Genomic DNA, 23,030 nt, shown 5'->3' with positions numbered 1-23,030 from the left:
TCTGCATCCTTCTGTAGAAGCTTTTCCTTTGCGGTGTGTGGCTGTAATAAAAAGCAGTCAATGATCCTACGATGTGTATATTTGTGTCAAAAGAATAATATTGTGACCACACTTTAGGTTCATGAATGTCTTATTAGTATTAGACCTCTTGGATGTACAACCACACCAGCTAGTGGCCATCTCTGTTCACATGCAAAGAAAGAAACGATAGCTTTGTATTTCAAAAAGGTCCGTAGAATTTATTCCAATTCCACCGTCATAAACAAAAAGCAGCAACTACAGAAATATGTACAAGTCTTTTCTTTTTAAAATACTGGTGACAAGTTTCCGGTACCAGTCTCGGCTTGGCCCCGTGTCCAGTCTCTGTAATGCAGCTTCGAGCGCAGTGCTTCCCCAGGTCATCGTTACGCCACGCTAAAGCCTCTTGATGGCCACAGGTCATGTGAACAAACTGTCCCGGGGGGGGTACAGAGCGGCGTGACGACAACGCTGTGATTTTAAGACCTTGTGATGATGGGGTGGGGGATGTGAGAGTGGTAGTGGGCAGAGAGGGGGGGGGGGGGGGGGGGGTGTCTGAAGCAGTTAACACTGTATACTCTGGCAATGCGACGTGGGAGGAGGGCGGCGGGCTGTAAAAGCAGCACCTGGTGCCGCTACTACAAAAGACCACTATAAGTATGATGCTTGAGAGACCACAGCAGCAACACTGTACTACAGCGGTGACGGTGCTGTAAACTCCCGTGGACCATTTAAACATTGGAGGCGTTTGTCGCATCGTCATCATACCATTAAATCCTCTAAAGAGGGCTTGTTGAAAACCTGGGTGGTTTTGCGCTTAACATAGAATTACAGGGTGTCTGACCTTGTACAGACATCATCATCATCACTGCTGAAGCAAAAAAATAAAGATTTAGTTCCTATTTTGGCTGTGTTTTAGTTATTGCTTTGAGACGTCTGTAACAATTCCCTATCAGTGACTTCCTATAGTTACGTCGTTTAAAGTGAGTGAGTGAGTGAGTGTGAGAGTGTGTGTGTGTGTGTGTGTGTGTAGTAGAATGCAGCAGCGGGCGTGTGCAGTGCTACTGCAGTGAGTGCATGAAGCTGTCCAGGTTGTACTCTGTGTCGTACTGCTGCTGGTCCCATAGCTCCCCCAGGCCGTCCAGCACAGACTTCATGGAGGACTTCCCCGAGGTCGACGACGACTGCTCACCCTTCTCCCCCTGAAACGCATTCATAAACAAGACAGTTCAGCCAAACACAGCGAATATTGCACAGTTTATAGGTGTGTTTTCAGGAATACACTGAAAACACAACTGTAGTAAAAAAGGTACAAAACAACCTGGGTTTGAAACCCAGATGATTTAAACCAGCAGCCTCACTCATTAAATGTGTGTAAAGTGTGAATTCTAATGTTATAATTCTTAAAGGTGGGATCATTTCTTCTGACGTCAGCCGGGGCACCTCTGCTACGATAAGCTGCGCGCATTAATGTGATCTCTATCTGAATAATGACATCCGATCCTCTTGCGTTTACATCTGGCGTTAATAAGCGCTCGTTATCTGTATTCTGGACTCATTGTGGTCAGACCTCAGTATGCCAATCAGTTAGGCAGTGCTGGCGGACTTGTCCCTGCTTTAGGGAGCCAATGCCATCATTACTTTCTAAAAATCACTTTTTGCAAGCTAAGACGTGCTAGCTGCTACTTCTAGCTTTGGCCCAGACTCGCTTCAGCCAGCAGGACGAGGCAGAGTTAGGCGACTGTTTTATTATCAATGTTTTAACGAGGTAGGTGTTGCATTTATACCAGACTGTAAAGACATTGTTTAGCTCTCCACCAACAAGCGTCTCCGTGACGGACACCCTCGGAGGTCTCACCTTGTCGAGACTGAAGAGGTTGAGCAGCTGGTCCGTGCCCATGCTCTGCAGGCTGGCGTTGTCTTGGCTGATGATGGTGTTGGCGATGCTAATCTTGAACTTCTGCAGGCCCATGATCTTCTCCTCCAGCGTGCCGCGGGTGATCAGCCTGTACACGTTCACCACCCGTTTCTGAACGGTACGAACACAGAGGGGAATGTTAACAGAAGGCATGCAGAATGTGTGGGACGGGGCCTCCCGTCCCCATTTCACTTCACTTGGGTCCTTCTTGCATCACTGGTTTCATACAAGAGCGGCAGTGTCACACGATCCGAGGCCGCTCTAAAGGCCGTGTTTAATAATGCAACAAAGACTGACGGACACGTCACATCCTTCTTTGGGAGCCACAGGGGCATCTTGGATTCAGTATCATCTGAATTTATCAAAGCAGATGATCTAAAGCAGCTATTCTCAGCCACTGGGCCTCAGAGCGCCACCTAGTGGGCCAAGGAGGTACTGCCAAATGGGTAGAATACTTTTTATTTTACAATTTACAAAAGCTAGTTATGTTTATCTAAATGTGCTCAGGAATTCACATAAATAAAGACATCAAATTAAAATGCACAATTTCAATGACCAGTAATGAAAAAGTGATGTGGAAGACAACTGTGTGCCAGCAAAAGCATGCAGTGAGGAAATATGACCCCAAATACATTAAATATGGATTCATAACGGCAGTCAGTGACTAACGCATGTCACACAGAAGTGGGCCTTAAGTTACAGATGGTTGAGAAACCCAAAATGTAGAGGTTATTGGGATGTGGTCCACTCTCAGAGAGCGGTTTATGTAGCTGTGTGTGTCCTGCATTCTGCTCCATGTACCTGTCCTATCCTATGTGCACGATCCATGGCCTGAAGGTCCCTCATGGGGTTCCAGTCATGTTCCACAAACACCACGGTGTCTGCGCCGGTCAGGTTCAGACCGAGGCCCCCGACATGGGTGGTCAGCAGCAGCACGTCGATGGATGGGTCATTGTTAAACCTGAGAGTCAAGAGGGAAGAGAGTCAGCGGAGGAGATTTGAACCATAACGGGCATCGCGAGGTGGAGTTCTGAGCCAAAGACGCGACTTAAAATCAGTCCACCGACCTGGAAACGATGGAGTGACGCAGGCCGGCCGGCACACTGCCGTCCAGCCTCAGGTAGGTGACCGAGGGCAGTTTGGGTTTCAGGAGGTCGTGCTCCACGATATCCAGCATACTCTTGAGCTGACAGAAGATGAGCACACGATGCTGGGCCACGACGGCCTCGGGGCCCCCCTCCGATCCACCACCGCTTCCTAGACCGCAGTCCAACAGCAACTGAGAGGAGAAAACAGGTCAGAGGCGCAGCATGAGACAGTTACCGTGTAGTTCTGCAAAAGGATGATAAGAAGCTAAATAATAATAGTGATACCATGGGGGCAAAAAAATCTGATCGGTCAAGACTGTGTTCCCATGGGTCACATTAAATCTATTTCCAAAAAAAAGAAAAAGAACGGGTAAGGTATGGAGGTTAAATTGAGTTACATCATGATGCTGTAAAAAATGTAATCAAAAGTAATCTTGTAAAATGTAGTTGTTGGCGAGAAACTTTTTTTAGTAATAAATCATCAAAAACTAGTATGCAAGCAGTAATAAAGGAGTGTAATGTTAAAGGATATTGGATTTATGTTTTAGTTTATTTACCGTGGTATTAAATGGGTACCGAGCATCGTTGAGTGTGTGTGTAGACTGTGTTGCCTCATCTTTTATCTCCATTCTTATGAAAGCATATTACTTTCATGAAAACATAATTGGGACAAAAATCCACATGAATATGGATTATGTGAGCCGATTCCAAACTGTGGCCCGAGCAGGCGGAAGTGATTCAGTGGATCTAAAATAAGACTTCACCTGTTTGAGAGCGGAGAGTTTGGGCGCGTGCTGGAGGTCCCGCAGGCTGGAGCTCTGACCTGCGAGCTGCTCGGTGATGCGCTTGTACTCGGGATGCTGCGGGGTCAACACCAAGCTCGGGTGGTTACACAGCTTCCTCAGGTACTGCAGAGCCTGAACCAACGCAGGTAAAGAGATGCATTTGCAAAAGTTAAGGCATACACTAAGTATTAACAATAACCACCTTTAACTATTGTGTCGGAGCAGGTAGACACGCATCTAGAAACCTAAAATAAAACCAGTACCTGGAAGACATGGCCTGTGGCCTTCAGCTTGGGCTTCTCCTCCTCTTCTGTAGAGGTATCAGAGATGCTGTCCTCCACACTGGCCTTGGCTCGAGACTTTGCAAAGTCTTCGTATAACTGAACCTGCAGGTAGTGAGAAAGCAAACCATGTTGTTCCACGGAGGTTAGGCCATTGTCTAGTTGTAGTTCCTATGGAGACCAGTCACTTTACGTCTAACCAAGAATTATGTAAGAAGGGGGGGTGAAGTACCTGTAGAGGACTCAGGTTGCAGTAATAGTCCTGAATGATTTTAGGAGGAAGGTCCTGGAGGACATCCTCCTTCATCCTCCTCAGAAGGAAGGGTAGCACCTGTCGATGTAGGGCCTCCATCGCCAGGACACCTGAGAGGGAGGAAGCGATATTAACCACCGCTAAAGTCCTCGTCTAGATCAGCATATTCATTGAAGAAAAAAAAAAAAAAAAAAGCAATATTTACACACCTGCCTCCTGTTCCCGTGAGGAACTTTTGGCGTCCCGGCTGGCCAGGATGGGTTTACCGTAGCGAGCGGCGAACTGCCGCTCTGTTCCGAGGAATCCCGGCATGAGGAAGTCAAACAATGACCAGAGCTCCAGGACGTTGTTCTGGGGGGACAGACAGTGGAGAATATTCAGGCTCAGACGCGTAAAGACGAAGGAGAAACAGGAACATTTAAAAACAGCTGTGAGCTCACCTGAATGGGCGTTCCTGACAGGATGACTCTGAAGTTAGCAGCCAACTGCTTGATGGCTTTGGAGAGTTTGGTTTTCCCGTTCTTGATGATGTGACCCTCGTCGAGGATGCAGTAATTAAATTTGATATTCCTAAAATATAGAAAACGTACCATTAAAAAAAAACTGAGCGCCCACTTCCAAAAACACAAAACAAGATTTTAGAATGAAATGATACGCACTTAAAAAAGTCGATGTCATTCCGTACAACATCGTACGAGGCTACTACAAGGTTGTGTTTCTTCACTTGGTGCTGCAGCCTGGAAAAGTTCAGAGAGAGGACATAAATGAGACATTGTATAGTGTATGTTACAGTTAGTAATAATGAGTCCAAACCAACATTAAAAGGTGCTTTGTCATGATGAGGACAGAAATCTCTCTCTGCACGCTTACAGGCTGTTAGTCTGACTAAGCTTTACCGCATTCGTTCTGTAGGAGGCCCGGTGTAGTGCAGTGGGTTGAGGTATTCTTTGGTGCAGAATTTGCTCACTTCGTCCACCCAGTGGCCGGTCAGCGTGGGAGGACACACCACCAGAGAGGGCAGGGGGCTGATGTCTGGGGCCTTAGTCCTGGCATATTCCTGGACCCTGAGTAGACATCAGACACACAGAAGGCTGAGTCGAGCTTACTGGGATAAATCACTGTTGATGCTGAAACTGCCAAACCCTGCTTTGTCCATTGTCTCGCAATTGTCTGCCACAGCATGTGGCAGGCTCTTTGTAGTCATACATGAATAGCATATTATACAAGACTTTTTCCATATTCACCATGTTCTATATAACAAGCGCAACATTTTAAAAGGAAATGTACTCTTTATCCTAGAAATCTAACCTAACAGTGCTTTTTATTTGTGGTTCCTCGTAAATAAGACATTTCATTTAATCTCATGTTTTTTTGGAAATGGTTCATGTTAAAACATGCAGACAACGGACAAGAATTCAGTGTCAAGCTGATATATGGATTGTTTTAGCATTAGACTGTTTACATGAACTTAATCACAATCATTAAGGCTCTCCTAATTCCTTTAACTAGTTCAATACTTTGTGATTTAATAGTATTTCAATATCTGACATTGATTACACACACCAGCATATAAACTGCTTAAATCGATAATATATTTGGACTCATATCCAACTACTCAATGATAAACACTCTACGGTTCGTAAAGCTGTGAAGTTACTACAGAGGGAACAATCATACGAGTGAGGATGTGTCCGAACGGTACAATATATAGTGTGTCGACTGACGGAGGAGATTAGTCCGTGTGCTGACACTGTAGCGTTAAACAGTGAGCATGACGGTGCCGTTTGGACTACCTGAGGTAGTGATCTCCTGCCAGGATGCAGATGGACTGCAGAGTCTTGCCGAGGCCCATGTCGTCACACAGGATCCCGTGCAGCTTGTATTTGTTCAGGAAGGACAGCCAGTTCACTCCGTCCTGCAAGGTGACAGAGACCCACAGTGAAATAATAAATGAAAGCAGCCAATCCATTGGAACATGTCCTCCTGAGTCAGTTAAGGTTGAGGACACGACAGCAGTGTGTTGACCAATAGTAGTCAACAAATTCAATTTGGCTTTTTGCACCGCTCAATGAATTCAAGAGACGGGTGGCTGGTCTCAGCAGAGCTGCCAACATTTGTAGAAGGAACCTGCACACATACACCGGCTCCATTCGACTGAAAACCATTTGTTGTCGGTGTCAGTTTGGTTTTACATTGCTAGCCTGCAGCAAAGCAGAGACCTCATCCCTGAATCTGGCAGAACAATGATCAGAGTCAAGGTGAAGCGGCAGCTCAGGCACAAAACACTGAAGCATCCCAGGAGTTGTTTAAATGTGTAAAAACAACAACAGACTGGGAATCATTTATCTGCTGCTCGAGGTGGTATTGCAGAGGACCCTAAAAACTGACACCCACCTGCTGGTACTTCCTAAGCTCAGCCTTAATTGGAACAGGGATCTTGTAGTTCTCCAGTTTTCTGCTATCTAGCAGTTGCTCCAGGAAGTGGCGCTCTCTGGCCTTCTGGCGGATCAGGTCAGCGGACATGGCCGGAGGATCTGGTATACCGGCCTGATGGACAACAGAGGAAGAAAACGCTTAGGAGCAAAGCGCTGGATAACGACATTGTGTTATTAGTTTAATAACCAGTGAGCGGTTAAGTCGGTTTGCATGTCTGTTGGGGAGCTCCTAACCTCGAGGGGCAACAGGCGGATGAGCGTGGCAAAGCACTGTGTGGCCATGAAACGAATGCTATCGCTGGGGTCGCTCATACGGCCGAGCACCGGCACTACGAGCAGCACAATGTAGGGCACAATGTCCACATCAAGCTGCTCCATGACACCTGGAGACACGTTAGTCAAGGACGGTACTGTGGGGAGATGACGCTGCAGCAACTACAAAGGTCGACAAAAGTAGCATTACTGCACATCTGTGACGGGAAGCGTTTGTATTGTGCTATGAATCAAAAAAAGGTCACTGTGTGAAGGATACAGGCTAAAGCCTCGATGGCACCCTCCTGTTTGGTGCAGTCTTCGATAGCAGCCAACCAGGGGAGGACGCACTCCAGGAAGCGGGTCATGGTCTCCAGCATGGCTATCTTGCTGAGCACGCCCACACAGCGTGCTGCCATGTGACGCACCGCTGTGTACGGGTGCTGCAGGCAGGTGAACAGATGGGGAAGGTGCTCCAGCAGCTAGAGTGGGGGGGAGGGAAGACATTCAATAATTTGCTTGCATTATAATAGTTGGTACTTTCCCTGAAACAGACACATTGATGGCCCAAGGAGCAGTTCAACAGCAATATTCAACTGTTAAGTCTCCATATGGTGCAATTAGAATGTCCATTAATGAGAGGACCTGGGTAAACGGTGGTATAGAAGTAGAGCAGTCGTACCAAAGGCTTGAGCTCAGCAGCCATGGCCCCGGCCATGACTTCCAGCACTTGTAGAGAGTTGACCAGTTCCTGAGCTGCAGCGTCTCCCCTCTCCAGCTGGACCTGCCTGTCTAGAGCACGCAAGAGACACAAAGTATGGAGTGAATTCTCTCGGTGAAATTAAGTGACTTGATAGATATTTTATTGTCAAACCAATACATACTTGCTGGTGACGTGTTGAACCCTTTTAAAGAAATAACCCGTTACTCAGTCTATCAGAGATTAAAGTCTGTTCAACATACCAATTTGTTGGTTTTCAGTCACCACCGTCCTCAGTGGTCCCACTGTGTTCTCCCATAAGTACGGCAGAGATTTGGTGAAGTCTGCACCGAAGTGCTTGGCAACAGTTGTCAGGGAGAACTCCGCCCCTCGCCTCTGAATAAGAAACGGCTTCTTGCTCTGAAAGGGGAACAGATCATAGATTTAAAAAAAAAAAAAAAAAATGGTAAACAGAATCTGTTGATGTGAGGAAGATGTAGTACAGAGGCCCTCTGTACCTCGTCGCTATCAGTGCAGATGGTGCTGCCCGGAGGAAGCTCTGTGGTGGGGTTTTTGGGGGCTTTAGGGGCTGGACCCCTCTTACTGGTGATGGCAAACGCTGCCCTTTGGTGCCGGTACAGGGTGATTATGCCGTGGGTTTTGTTGACCGTGTGATGAATGCAATCTTTCTCCAACCCACCGCCTAAGGCTATGAGGAAGGAGTAAAACAGAAATGTGGTGAGTAGCATTCATGCAAGCACGTGACATTATATCAAGGGATGCTATTGCACTTTTAAAATTTGACAAATGTAGAAAACCAAAAAGACACCACGTCGCCTTTTTCCCTTTACTGATGACGCATCACTTACTCGCTTTTGACCAAAAGCCTACCAATAGACAGAGAACGAGCCCTGTGAAGAGTCCTGTCGCTCGCACCACATTGCCATGTAAAATAAAGGCATTTTAAATTTTGCACCAACCCCTACAGTGTGCATTGGAATATCAGACGCTTGCATGTTATATTCTCTTGAGACCATATTCCACCTATGCAATGAGCCCATCATAAGATGAAATCTAAGTGGAGCGCACTATTTAAATCAGAAGGATTGAAATGTCAAAGAACACCCAATTTTGAAACCCAGCTGGTAGCCAACACGTTGCGTAAAATCACTGAAAAATATTCCTCAGCTTCTCCGACTCTTACCTTTGGCATTTTCCTGTGTGAGGGGAACGGGGCAGGCGGATGAGGGCGTGACGGCGGAGTCCATGCAGGCCGAGGCACAGAGGTTCTTAATGATCTTGGGGTTGGGGCACGGCGAGCGTCCGGCACACTGCTGCAGCAGCTTGGCTATAAAAGACGCGGCGTACCCCTGGATGAGGGTGTTCGCCTCCCGCTTGACCGTCTCCATCAGAGGCCTGACCAGTGGGTTGAGCTTTTCGGGAAGCACCTGCAGGTTAATCACCGCGCACGCCGTGAACATGTGGACGCGCAGATGCAGCTGCTGCCATTCCGTGTTGGTCTCCGTCACCGTGGATTGGGCCTGCTGCCGTTTACCGTCCAGCGCCTGCCACTGATCGGACTTCACGTTAAGGCCCGCCGTTGACTCTGTGAAGATGGCGGTTACCTAGGGAACAAGAGGGAGGGAGAATGTGAGGGACTAATCGATCTGTTACAGAGTGCAACATCTATTGACCTTTGAAGATGAGAATTAAGCTGTCGGGTCAGGAAATAAAGACCTGGACGGACACCAAGTTACAGCTGGATGATGTATCATAATAATAGTAGCCTAACACCTTGAAGTTCAGCCTTCAGTGTGAACTACAGCTTCTATAATACCTAAACACTGATTTCAATCTTAATTAATGAAAAGGTTTCTGATTCAGTTGAGTTTTCTTGTGTGTGTGGCTGCACTCACCAGTTCATTTGCTTGATCAATAGTGAAAACGCTACAATTGAGGCGGTCTTGCAGGTCTATGTTGGCATCGGCTAGCAGCGCAATGAGCTGCTTGCACTCGTTCTGCATGCGCGTGAAGGGGATGGCGATCTCGTCGTAGTACAGATGCTCCGACAGAATGGCCAGAAGACGAGGCTGCACCATCGACGACACCACCTGACAATCCTGAAAGACAGAGACCGGAAAAGTCAATCGCTCATACTACATCCAAAATAAGAGTGCTCAGATTTGTAAATCCGCAACAACAAGCTCTTAGTGTCCGAGCGTTTTTCACCTTCTGCACTGCGGCCCACTCGCAAAGCACCAGAGCCACAGCCAGGCGCTGCAGGGCAGACTTGGAGTTGAGGTGGAAGAGCAACAGCTGGCCTAAAGACTCCGCCGGTCGGATCTCCTGAGAAGCAGCATTGAGCTGAGGGTCACAGATACACCTACACAGAGCCCCCAGCAATCTGGTTTACAGAGACACAAAGCAGAGCAGGGAAACACTGTCAGAACAAAACTACTCATCCGGCAATTCTTGTTTTTTTTTGGAGAGAAAGTCACAAGTTCACCTCATGATCAGGACTGAACTTTTTACCTTTCATATGAAACAATCAAAACTCACTTGGCAGCCATGAGGCGAGAACGGACCACTACGTAGTCCCGTGTCAGTGGGTCGTCCGTCACCGTCTCTGCACCGGCTATATACTCCTGAACCGTTTCCTTCACCTGAATAGTCCCTAGACGAGCCTTTGCACCCGCCTTATCCTGTTGCATCAACACAACATTCATTACCAGTTATTCGCTTAAAAAGTGGACCTAAACATATATTTCATGTGGCATTATAAACGTTGCTTTGCACAGGCAAAGTACCTAGCACTAAATTAAAACAATAGTCTCCTTCAGATACATATATATGTGCACATACACACGTATGTATTTTAGTGCATGTAAATTAAAGCGGTTCTCATTTCATACTCCTACAGAGTTCCATTTCTTTAAACAAACTGGCTGTTCAGTTGTCGGGTTGAGCGTGCTGCCTCTGTTACTTTTCTATTTCCTCCCCCGGACTGTTAATGCTGCTAAAGCTCCTCCGGCTCAAACATACAGACATACAGGCCTGGGCTGTTACCAGTCTGTCGCCTAGCAACCTCGGCAAGGTTCATCCGTTTTGTCTGACGTCTTGAAGTCGCGTCGTTTAAACAAGAGTTTAAGATTAATTTCCCTGGCTAAAATTGCTACCAAATAGCAGTTCTCGTCCATGGACTGGAGCATCAGTTTGCATTTGAGGAAACAGCTGCATGAACTTTAAACACACGAGATCAGCTGAGAACAACACAGCAAGTCTTACTCTTCAGTCTTATCTCGGTATGAATACACAAAGCGTCCCACCTTGCAGCGGGCCTTCACTTCCAGCAGCATGTTGACGTCGATGGGAATGTGCGAGGCCTGCATCATGAGACAGAGCCAGGCGCCCATCCATGGACAGCTGGCTGCCACCACGTACTGCTGGGGGGCCTGAGACAGCAGCTCCATCCACACCTGATCAGAGACACACGGCCACAGATCAAGACCCAATCCAAAGAGGTCGTCCATATGCTAGAGAAGAGAAGCAAGACTTCTCCACTTCCCATCAGAACGATTTATCAATTCTTTGTCCTTGGATGAAATTTCAGTATGTATCGTTTCACTTGTTTCCAACAGTCAAACTTGAACAATTGTCGTGATTTTACACAGTGTGGGTGATGCAGCGCACCTTATGAATCAGCTCAAGGATTTCCTCGTTGCTCTCCAGTATGCACGACTGGAAGATGTGCCGCAGCATCTCTTGTAGGATGGGGTTGATCCACACTGCACAGCTCTGAAGAAAAAATAAATAAAAAAGATATAACACATTCACAACACAAGTAAAAAAGCTTTAGTTGTTATGGAAATGTATGCATTTCAGATACTTTGTTAAATCCTGTATGAGATTGATTAGTACTCCGATATCATATGAGGTGTTCGTCAGCGTTACCTCGTCCGCTTTAGACAGCAGCGTGAAAAGGGTTTCCAGTGCTGCCCGTCTCACTGATGCTATGGTGTGTCTCAGGAACGGCCAAACCCGAGGGACCAGGACTGTTAATGACTGCTGCATGCTAGAGTGGGCAGAATACACAAAGGGCCATCATTTCAGAGAACAAAAAAACCAGACTAAAATACCGCCTTGGTACAAGGGTATACACTAAACCTCTGTCTAGACGTTAAGAGTGGAGTGGCCATCTAATTGTGTGTTTGAAGAAAGGTTGCTCAGTGGTGGGCGTGCATCGTCTGGTTGTGTGCTTTTTATGTAAATCAAGTTCAAACTCAGCCACCACTGGTGATACAGAGGAGACAATTTGCCTTCATAATGACAATAGATGAGCCAGCTCACTGTGGTGAGCTTCTTGTGAAACAGTATATGCTAAGGCCATCGAACCTCATATGTCAAACGGATTTTCACCTGGAACACAACCACATGTATTCTAATCTATGCTTTAAGTCAACAGTTACCAAATCTCCAGCCCAACTGCAGGCTTTATAGAATAAAGTTATGTCGAGTACAGCTTCAAGAACTACCGTTTAAAGAAGACGCTCCGGTAGCTTATAAAGTGGCCGCTGATTGTATATTTGAAGCCGCAGACAAAGGCCTCTTTTGTCCATTGGAGCATTAAGAAAGCGTACTTTCTGTTTCTGCTGTAAACAAACTAAACAATTAGGATTTTGAGGCCGTAGCATCTACTGTGTGGACCTCTGAGAGACTGACCTGCACTGGCGGACCTGTGGGTAGGTGAGCAGCGAGGACAGCAACGTCATGATGCTGTTGGTGGAAGCGGTGAGGTCGTCCAGGTCCAAAAGAGCATCCCACAGCGTGTTCACGATAAAGGGTACCTGAGAGACACAGGCACAGAGTTTCACAACGACAGTAAGACCCCCCCCACTAAAATAAGGATAATGTGAAAAATAGCTGTTTAAAGACTTGAAACAAGCTGAAACGTGGAGACTTTGATATTATTTTAAAAAGGCACTACTATTTCCTCCCTGACCTTATTAGGCAGTAGCTGTACCAAGCCTTCCACCACAGGGATGAGGGCTGCGGCTGCCACGGCCCTGACGTCATCATCTAGGTCCTGTAGGCCTACAGTGATGGCAGGGAGCACCCGGGGCAGTAAGGCGGAGATCAGGTCCTGAGACACAAAAGATAAAGTACATAGATGTAAAGGAGTTCAGAAGCAATAGCCTAACAAGGAGCAGGAATGGTTCTAGACCATAATAGAAAACTATTTGTCCAAACACATATGCTCCCACCCCCACAATTGACATTCATAACGATATGGCGCTCAAAATGGAATACATTGTAGAACCCTGCTACGCTTATTCAACAGCTCGTCATACACACGGTACCTGTCGGACAGCCAGGGCGTACTTGATCCCGAGAAGGCCTCCATGACGGACCTCCCACTGGTCTTCTTTTAGAAGCTTCAGCAGAACGTCTACAGTCATGAAAACGCCAGTTTCGTTCATGTGGCGAAGGGCCACGCCGAGTGTCTGAGCGCACGTCTCCCTGACAGGAGCCACCACCTGACAAAGGGAGAGCGGGAGGTACAGGAGGCACAAAAACAAAGAGTTAAATTGCATGAATTTAGCTGGTTGACTAATTATACTCTATAGTTTGCAGATACATCTGGATGGTGTCGGTCTAGTGAGCCGGTCAGCCACCATCAGTAGGACATAGAACACTGTTTGAGCACACGTTCGTTACACTGCACACCAATGAAACCCAACACGAGGTCAATTTAGTGACGAGTTCCTCCTCTCAGGTTGAGCTTACACAAATTTGACTAAATAAGAGAAGGTTTTTCACCGAGCAAAGGATCAAATTCCTGCAGAAATATTCACACTTATAACACGACCACCTAAATACAATCCCATACAATGTCCCCTTGGTTACCGGTCCTCTCCTCTCCTACACTGCAGGTCTCATCTTGTGTCAGTAACTTTTTGCATCCTCAGACAGTCTGTTCAGTTGACAAAACAAAAAGAAGACCAACCTCATCGGATACAAAGTCTCCAAAGCGGTCCAGAGCGAAGACGCAGAGCAGCCGGATGACCAGGTCCTCTATCCACTCCTGATGCTGCCGCGACATCTACAGCAGAGCATCGCACAGTTTGCGTCACGTTTAATTCTCGCAGACCAGTTGAAACAGACCCGAGGATGAAGTTAGACATACCTGCTCTGCAGTGCTTCCCACCAGCTTCCCGCCCACAGCACCATGCGACTTGAGGATTTCTCTAAGACCTGTGCCTGCACCGTGACGGATCTGCAAACAACCACACGATACAATTTGAACTTGCTTACATGTATTTTGCACTGGTCACCTATTACTCAGCCCACAATCCCGTGTTAAACTACAATTTAAAACACGCTTTGTTTTTACCTCCCATGACGGATTGAAGAGGTCATTGCAGAGCTCCTCACTGAAGCTCTCCAGAGGCCACTCCTGTATCTAAAAAGAGGAAGCAACAAGACATCAGTTACACGAGCAGGGCTCGACATCAGTGAGTTGTGGAATTGTTTGATTCCGTACCTCCTCTGAAGGACTGGAGTTGTCTGAAACGTTGTCTATCAAGACTTTGTGCTCAGTTGCCGGTTGGTCAATGACGACATTGGTGTTTTTCCTTCGCTTCTCTTCAGGTTCCCCCTCAAAGCTGTCGTTACTTTAAGAGCGGAGAGATCAAAGTGAATCATGTTATCATTAAAAGCAATCAAACTTTACATAATATTAAAAAAAAAGAATTTTAAAAAGGGTCTGAAACTGGATGGGTCCAAAATAAAAATCTTAGGTAAGTTGATCCTAGGAAGTACACATTTGGTTGTATATGAAGGAAAAAAAGCCCCTTCAATATGTATCATTTTGTTAAAGAGACAGTGTTTAATAAACAAACATGTTTCAGGTGCACAGCATGCATCGTTTTACCTCTTTTCACTTGGCTCCACGTCTCTGGATCTTTGTTTGGCCACTAGCTTAGCCATCCTCTTAGCCTTGTTCTTCTGACGACTGCTCATGCCTGGCCGGAACTCAGAGTCGATCAAGTCAGCAGCCTGAATGGGCTGAAAAGAAAACGGCAGAGGCAATTTATTCATTTTGAGGTTCAACTCAACACGCATGACGAGATTACTGAAGGACTCATTTGATAAATTCATTCTCTGGCTCAAAGTGCCACAAATCCTCAAGTGGTGCATCACTTCAGTAAGTAAATCTAACCTCCGACTAACTGCAGTCTCCCTCTCTGTTCATGCACAAGTCCGATTCATGATTTCATACCATATTAAGTACCAAGTCCTCTACTCTATACTATACTGCCAGTTCAAGTGCAGCTGCCAATTATTATTAGTGGTATGTTTTACATCTTACATGTGGATCAAGGAGAAATATAAAAAAAGATAATTATCATATTGTATAACCACACTGAAATACTGACACCCTTTGCCTCATCTTCTTCCAACTTAGCCAGCTACATCCGGCCATGGCGTACAGCCCCAGTATCTACAGGGCAACATTCACCTTCTGGCAGAAGCAGTGAAAGCAGGTGCCCATTCCTTGCCTCACCTTTCTGATTATATTCACCTATTTCTTAAACTTAATAGTCCATCCAAGACTACAGCTTGCAGTAAGAGCCTTAGTGACCCAAAGTGCACACTCATGGGTCTGCTGAACCAAAGGTAACGGGTTACAATGAGACCCACCACGTGGTTGCGGGAGCCGGATCCAGCTGTGCCTTTGCTTCCGTGGGCTTTGAGCCCACTGGGTGGGCAGCTGTCGTCCAGGTCCTCGTCGTTGAACAGCTCCTCGGTGTCCATGCCGATGGCGGCGCCCATGTCCAGACCCAGCTTCTTCTGGAGGAGCTTTCTCTGGCGGGCCAGACGCTCCTTAGGGTCCATCTCGGCTAAAAAAAAGAAAAACGGAATGACAGGACATCAGGTTAAAACTCTAGAGCCTGAAGAACACGTGCATTGTAGCCGTGTGAGGAATAGTGATTATCTGTATGTGAACATGCAGGAGCTAAATGCAGCTAGGAGGCAAACATGATTAATGCTGGGGCCACAAATAAACACAGGAACAGTGTCCTAAACGGCATTTTTTTTTTTTTTTTTTACACAATTGCCCGTGAAACAATTTGATCAACTAATCAATTTGTTGATTTAATCGAGTTTCTCTGCAAAGACTCACACAAAAGCACCACTTTTAACATTGTGTTTAGCAGAGACGTGCTCATAAGTGTCTTGGGAAAAAGTCATTCAGAATGAAAAAGCACAACAAAAAAACAAAAAGGAGCAATCAGTTAAAGAAATCTAAGACCAAAACCACCGATTAGACGACTAAGAGGGGAACGCCTTGTAAAAGATGAGCAGCTTTCCCTATTCAAATTAAATCAAATTTCATGGCTAAGTAGCCCAGTTTATTGTGTGGTATTTATGTCAGAATCAACCTCAGATATAAAAGTGGCCTCAGTTAATAACCATTTTTCACAACACTAAAGTGTGGAATTCATTCAAAATGTGGTTGAAAGAGTTTGTTTAGCAAACAAAAGTCATGCCAGAATCTCTTTTCCTCGAGTCAAAACGAGCAGGTTGTACAGTACGGACGCAAAATATTCAAATGAGCTCAAATTCAAAGCTGCCCAGTGGTCTGTGTCCCACAAAGAATAATCAAGAACTAAATATTCATGGCTCAAACGAGTCACTTTCCACGGGTCACAATGTAAGTTAAATGAGAGCGTTAACAGCGTGGAGGTTAATGCAACCAGGACAAAATAGAACCGCTACAAACCAGTTTTGTCATCCTGCAGCTCAAACTCGGCCCCCGCGGATCCCAGCAGAGAGGCCCCGTGTTTGAGAAGCCGGGAGATGTCAAAGTGGTAGAAAGTCAAGCGGTCACAAGCGGCGTCCTCTGGAGACAAGTCTTCACTGGACTCTACAGGAAACAACCAGAGGAGTCTCAGAACGGCACACGTGTCCCTCTAACTACGTATTGAAGCAGAGATCATGTCTGCACCAATGCCTGTATTTAAGAGCAAACGGGTCATTTCCACCCAACAAAACAGTGCAATTCTTTTTGATTTTTAAAATTATGTACACAATGGACGAATCTGAAAATGGAGGCATTACAATGACGAGGGGTCATAGAAAAAAAACAAAACAACAACGTTATTGTTAAGAAGCAGAATTGTTACAAAGCCTTCTTTCTGATGTACTCTGTTCAACAACACAGGTGCGGTCATTAACCTTTGTTAGTATTTGTCTTGCCAGTTTGGTCTCAATGTAGCAGCTAAAGAACCGCCAACTTAAGCCTCGGTTAACACAAGGCATTTATGGGACATGATTAAAGCACCGTTTCATGTATTTTTGGGCGTGTTTGTGTCTCTATAGGACAGTAAATGGGGTAGAAGTGAGGGTACAGCAGGTAACAAAAGGTCCCTCGCTGGAATCAGACCGGAGACGTTGCGGCTAATGCGCTGCAACTTTGCGTTTAGTTACACTGAATGGTAATAAGTGAGGGTTTAACCTGCTGGGACAAAGTGGACTAACTGGGCTCTGTCTAGCCAAAAAGAGCATTCTTTAATCATTACATCACTTTATTGTTTATCAAACAAAAGAGGAGAAGGCATTGACCATTTTCCTGATGTTTTGGTGTCTCTATGCAAACCTTTTTTTTTTTTTTAAACACTGATCTATTAGTTTGGGACCATGTTTGACATAATAATGTAAGATTATGCTTTACCTGCTAGTGTGAGAACCTACTGTAGAGGGTATCTTAACTAACAGAGGGCAGTATGTGTTTGAACAGCAAATCCTGCATAGTATCAGTTAGCCCTGGAGCCAAATTGGCTGAGTCTTCAAATATTTTGTTGCCGCTAAGTTCACTGCAACATCCCTTTCACTGGAAGGAACAAAAAAAAAAAAAAAAACAGATTAACTGGAAATTGTGTTGCATTTGGCACATAAGCCTCCGCCTACGGGTATGGTTTGATTTATTTGATGTGGGTTTGCCAATATCCATTTAAGTAACCGCTATACAGTATTTTCCCCATTTTATCTTGCCTTTAAGAAGCGCTTTATGATGGGGAACCTAACTGAAACTTCTTCAAAGCCACAAGAAAGTATAGATAAGTTTCACTTGCAGTTCAGATCCACTTCAGAAATATCACATTTAAACTGCAATAGGTTAGTGAAATAGGCCTTTTTAGATGTCTTGCCCCCCCCCCCCATCCACAGCAGTGCATTGCTTTGCTCCCGTCTCCATTCTGGGGGTGCACCCATACCCAAGTACCTCACACCATCCCACTTCAAACAACCTGAACTATCCCTTCAGTGTCGCTCAAATGTGACAGAAAACGCTCACCTTCTTTAGGCTTGGGCGTCGGGTCCCAGTCAGGAATATTCTTTACAATGGCCTCTACAGCTTGGCCTGCTGCTATTCGAGTGTCCCAATTGGGACTCCTTAGGTAGGCCAAGACCTGGTAATTGACAGGAAATACATTTAGGCTCCTACATGTACAACTTAAAATAAAACAGAAAAAAGAAGGAAAGAGACAAGTAAAAAAGCAGACACAAAGACAGAATCTGTGCCCTTGCTGTTTTTGTTATGAAGTTCGGTTTGTTACAGTTTCAAGGTGTGGTACAAACAAATTAAATCCAGGCTCTACCATGGCACATCCAGCTCAGCAGACATTACACTGTTGGACATTATCAATATTCCACAGACTTGACTGCAGTCCAATACGCCCAGGTCGACATTATCTTCTGGAGGCTCATGACAGACAGTCTAGACCGAGATATCAAACGCACCTTTGACAGGAGGTTATTGAGTTCATGTGGGTGGAGTTTGACAACTTCTCCAAGCTGCTGGGCTGCTGCTTTCCTGGTTACTGGTGTTGTCCCGGTGTCAAGCAAGATAAACAAACGATCGAGTCTAAAGACAGGTGACAAATAAAAACAAGGTCCCATTACGGAAACATTAAGAGACATTATCATGCACAACGTGCAGCATTGAACGAACAACACGCTGGTTCCTCTTCTCTAATTTTTGGTACTCTAATGTGCAAAGACCACTTCAAAGGTTTGAACCTGATGACAGGACCAGAATATTTTATCTAAATCTGTCTTTTGTACATTGATATGACCTTTTTTCCCCCCCATTACATTCTAATATAATTCTATATATATATATATAAAATGTATTATATAATTCCATATGTCAAATGCTCTCAAAACACTGACATTTATTTGTATGGATGAAATCATTATGTATTATCAATTGTTTGTCTATATATATATATATATATATATATATATATATATATATATATATATATATATATATATATATATATATATACCAATATCCTGATTGGAGGCTAGACATTGTCTTGGATTTGTTGTTATATAGTTATCTGGCATAAGTGTTGTTTTTTTCCAGGTTTTGAAAAAGCTGCATCACGGTAAAATGATGTAATTATCTGAACTAACCAGTTGTTCTAGTATTTGCCTTCAACCACTTAGTCATTATAGCCACATTACTTTTGATTAATTATCAAAAAACAAAATCTCAGTGTGTAAATATGATGTAAAAGCACTAATATCAATAGAGGTAACCGGTCAACACCATTGTGATGTTTGATTTTTCCCATAATGCCCAGCCCTAGTGTGGCTTCGCACCAAGGTAACCCGGCTAATGAACCCGTATTTCACTTAGGTCATTAGCAGTCTATTAATAAAACGTGAAGTGGATTAGAGATGTATTCCACTAATACTTAGGCTGAACTACAGAGGAGTCCGCTTTGCTGTGCAAAAGAGGCCCATTGACACCACGTGGAATTGTCACAACAATCACTGCGGAATACACCAGCCAAGAAAACATTTAAAAAAAAACACTGTTAAGAGAAGTAGCCGATTCTCTAACGTGTTTTCAAAGAGTAACCAAAGTTTAGCATAGATGACAGGCTGCACTTTGACATACCGGTTTGTTTAAATGTGCGACTTCACAGCGTCCCTGTTCTAGTTGCCCTCATTAATATAAGTAAACTCTACAGGTAGCCAATAGCGCTGTCTCGTGTTTGTAAACTGGCCTTCTTAACCGAACTTCACAATTACGTTACAACGTAATAACGGACTCAGTTTGTTAAGTAAAGAGCATCAGCAGAGCGCTAAATTGTGATTTATTTCAACCCCCCGTTAACAGACATTTCGCACCTGCAGTATACATGAGTCCTAATTGAGTTAACTATGTGCTCGGCCTGCGAGCGTGTGCTATGAACAGTGACTACAATTGTACACTATAGCGTTACTCTGCGTTAGCATGCCGGCTAACTTTAGTCGGCCGTCGCCATGCCATCCTTTGCCAATATCAAAAGCTAACAGATATTAGCAGGTTAGCTCGCTAGCGTTAATTGGTTTGGAAATGTGAACAGATAAAACAAGAGTGAACATAGGCAGCCAATCTTACCTTGATACAGCCATGGTCACTTATTATATGGTCTTTTTACGCCCCACATTCAACAGGCAACCAGTGATTTGAGAAGTTTTCCTCTCTGCTGTTTAACGGTTCCAATGCGGCGGATAACAGCAGCTAGATGAAGTCATTAGCTAGTTAGCAGCTGCCGCTAGCTAGCCGAGGCCCAGGCTGTGTGCTTGTGACCAGCCCGAACTCTGTCTACCGAACGGAGGGAGCTCACCACCGATTCATGGCTACAAAGTTGTCCCGCTTGTATCTTCGGTATCTTCTCCCACGAAATATCGCTGAATACCATTCGCATATCAATCTATAGCTGACGTTACCCCGCAGAACTCTTCGCGGATAAATATTTCAACCTATTAAGGTATAAAGAGTTATTTTGAAGCACGCTGAGGGCGACCCAGAAGACTGTTTTTATATGAGGAGCCATCTTCCATTTATTCCTTCCTCCACAGCAGGCGGAGGCTGATTGGCTGGAAGCATCTCGGAGAGCCAATCAAAATGCACGTTAAAAGAGGAAGCGAATGGAAAGAAAAAAAATCGGAAAGAGATAGTTCTCAATGTTAGATACATTGTTGCATCCTACGTGTCTCTAGTTCATCTAACACATAACAGAAACGCACTAACTGGTTTGTGATGTGATCTTATACGCTCAAACCGCCTGTATGCCTGCTAGATGTCTTCTCATTGCCATTAACTGGATTTGCTTCTATAAATCCAATCAAATTATCTTAGTTTGACTTTGTTACACTTATTCTAAAGTGGGCATGCATTTTCACTATATTTAATTGTATTTGCTGACGTTAGCCTACTTCCAATTAAAGTTGTCAATGATTCCTGAGCTGACCATGGTCCTGAAAAGCCAATGGTTAACCTTGTCAGTTTCAAACAGAGGAATGTTTGCCGTAGCTCTGACTTATGAATAGGAAAGAATAATGTATCATTTATAATGAATAATGTGTCTAATGAATAATTTGGCAAAAAGTGGCACTCAGCAAAGGTTAATCATGCTTGGTGTTTCAGAGAGGCTCACTATTGCTTTTAGTTGACATCAAGTTGGGAAAATATGCAGACAATTCAGTGGACTGATGGCATCTCATGATAGAAGTATTTGCAATATGCAAATGACATGTATTCAATTGTACTAGCACTATGATAATGCGTCTGTCAGTGCACCTATCAGACACAATCACACACAGCTAGCATACGCACACTGTACACATGTTACTTCCTCTCACATGTTCCTTTTAGCATGACTAACTCATATGCCTGTGACTGCAGATATGCAATATACCCATTATTTAGATGACACAAAATTGCATTTGAATGTATTTGAAAAACAGAACAAAAACAACCCACATCCTCTGAACTGTGATGTTAACACATTTTATAGAATACTGATGTCTCAAGTTTTAGCGGATGTTGTTTGTGCTGCTTATCTCTTGATAAAATCACCAGAGTTTATCAGACCCCTGTCATCATCACAGCAGTATAATGCAGCACAATGTTCGACACAGACTACAGGAGCACACAATACACACTATGAGGGGTTTGCTGCACAAGCACTTTGTTTCCAGAGTTGCTGTGTGTATGAGTTGTTTTATCTTATAGTTGAAATTTTAAAATACAATGCAAGACAGAAATGGAAAAGACAGCTTGACTTCATGGGTGACCTTTCACAGTCTGACCTCATAATGTTTCACATCAGAAGACTTTTATGCCACAGCCTTTATTTATTTATCATAAGCATACCGAAGGAGAAGTCCTATTGGTCTGCAATAAATGTGATGATTGAATATAACATATAAGTACAGTGTGACCTGTTTGATTTGAAGGTTTAGCTCTTCTCTTTCAAAAATGTGACTGAAATAAATTGGAAAACCACAACTGCCAGCGTGTTCGTAAAGCATTGTCATAGAAACCAGGTTGAGAACTCTTGAAAAAAACTGCAAAATGCCCGAAATGACATTCTTGATATCAATAGAAAAAGCAAACAATCTGAGGCGGTTACATGCAGGAGAAAGCTGCATGCATGTGATCAACTCCATATTCTACAGTGGACAAACAGCAAAAGAGAGACTTAATGAAGAGGGCAGGTTTTGAGATAATATCTTGCACATCGCGTTAGGAAAGCATCGCCGCGTGAAGCGGCTGCAGAGGATTTGAATCACAAATGACTTTATCACATAATGAGCATCCTGTCTGTTTTCAGAATTTTGGTTATGAAACATTGTTATGTAATGTCTAAAATAAGCACAGGGCAGTGCAGTGTGGAGTGTGTTTCCATTTAGATTACAGTAAATCCTGTTTTATCTCTGCAAATAATTGAGTCTAAACAGGTTACAATGCACGGTGGAAGTGGTTTTAACTGTATAGTATTCTTACATGATTTATATGCTTTTTAGTTATGTGATTAACCTTAAGGGAAAGTGAAACATGGTCATTTAAAGGGAGGTTTGTTAGGAGGACTTTACTTATTTCAGCCATTTTCTGACAATTGAAAAGACCAACAATATTGAATACATATGTTCCATATAGACTACAGTATTAAGATCTATAGCAGGTGGACTTATTGTGACCTACTACTCTGCTTTCAGAGCAAATGTTTGTTCAGTACACCATTAAAGTATTGGAGAGAATGAGATCAGGTGCCACTGATGGCTCGGAGCACAAGCTACATCGCTTTCACACTGAACACATTTATTTGAGGACTGGCAATGATGTAATTGTATTGCAAACTGAACAGTGTTTCACCCTCTGATGTCAGTAAATAGGGAAGAAAAACCTGTTTAAAAATAGACACGTGTTCAGAATCCAAATTTGTGGAAATG

At 44.4% G+C, this 23,030-nt stretch overlaps 1 protein-coding gene across 1 annotated transcript; it reads right to left on the bottom strand.

The window, feature by feature from the left end:
- Positions 1-234: 234 nt before the first annotated feature.
- btaf1 (BTAF1 RNA polymerase II, B-TFIID transcription factor-associated) lies at positions 235-20,618 on the bottom strand. The gene is made up of 38 exons (XM_079168647.1): positions 20,191-20,618; positions 18,534-18,657; positions 18,088-18,202; positions 16,516-16,659; positions 15,432-15,631; positions 14,662-14,795; positions 14,272-14,401; positions 14,122-14,190; positions 13,915-14,004; positions 13,735-13,830; positions 13,088-13,264; positions 12,730-12,870; positions 12,450-12,574; positions 11,682-11,802; positions 11,421-11,525; positions 11,057-11,206; positions 10,290-10,432; positions 9,960-10,134; positions 9,647-9,850; positions 8,935-9,355; positions 8,249-8,439; positions 7,994-8,150; positions 7,713-7,822; positions 7,311-7,512; positions 7,013-7,161; positions 6,738-6,890; positions 6,137-6,258; positions 5,240-5,407; positions 5,003-5,080; positions 4,784-4,913; positions 4,553-4,694; positions 4,323-4,453; positions 4,073-4,195; positions 3,789-3,941; positions 3,004-3,215; positions 2,738-2,897; positions 1,877-2,047; positions 235-1,220 (listed from the first exon to the last, which is right to left on the bottom strand). Exons 1-38 carry the CDS (start codon positions 20,202-20,204, stop codon positions 1,080-1,082), a joined length of 5,571 nt encoding a protein of 1,856 aa, XP_079024773.1. The 5' UTR covers positions 20,205-20,618; the 3' UTR covers positions 235-1,079.
- Positions 20,619-23,030: the final 2,412 nt, after the last annotated feature.

This window comes from Pholis gunnellus (genome assembly GCF_910591455.1).
Source record: "Pholis gunnellus genome assembly, chromosome: 11".
NCBI classification, from domain to species: Eukaryota; Metazoa; Chordata; class Actinopteri; order Perciformes; family Pholidae; genus Pholis; species Pholis gunnellus.
The sequence above is the reverse complement of the archived record's forward strand: the minus strand, read 5'-3'. Positions and strand labels throughout refer to the sequence as shown.

Coding starts and splice junctions, on each gene's coding strand:
- btaf1 (XM_079168647.1), bottom strand. Junction 6,259..6,737: donor AGCTTAGGAAGTACCAGCAG/GTGGGTGTCAGT, acceptor GTCACCTTGCAG/GACGGAGTGAACTGGCTGTC. Junction 5,408..6,136: donor GCAGGAGATCACTACCTCAG/GTAGTCCAAACG, acceptor ATGTCTACTCAG/GGTCCAGGAATATGCCAGGA.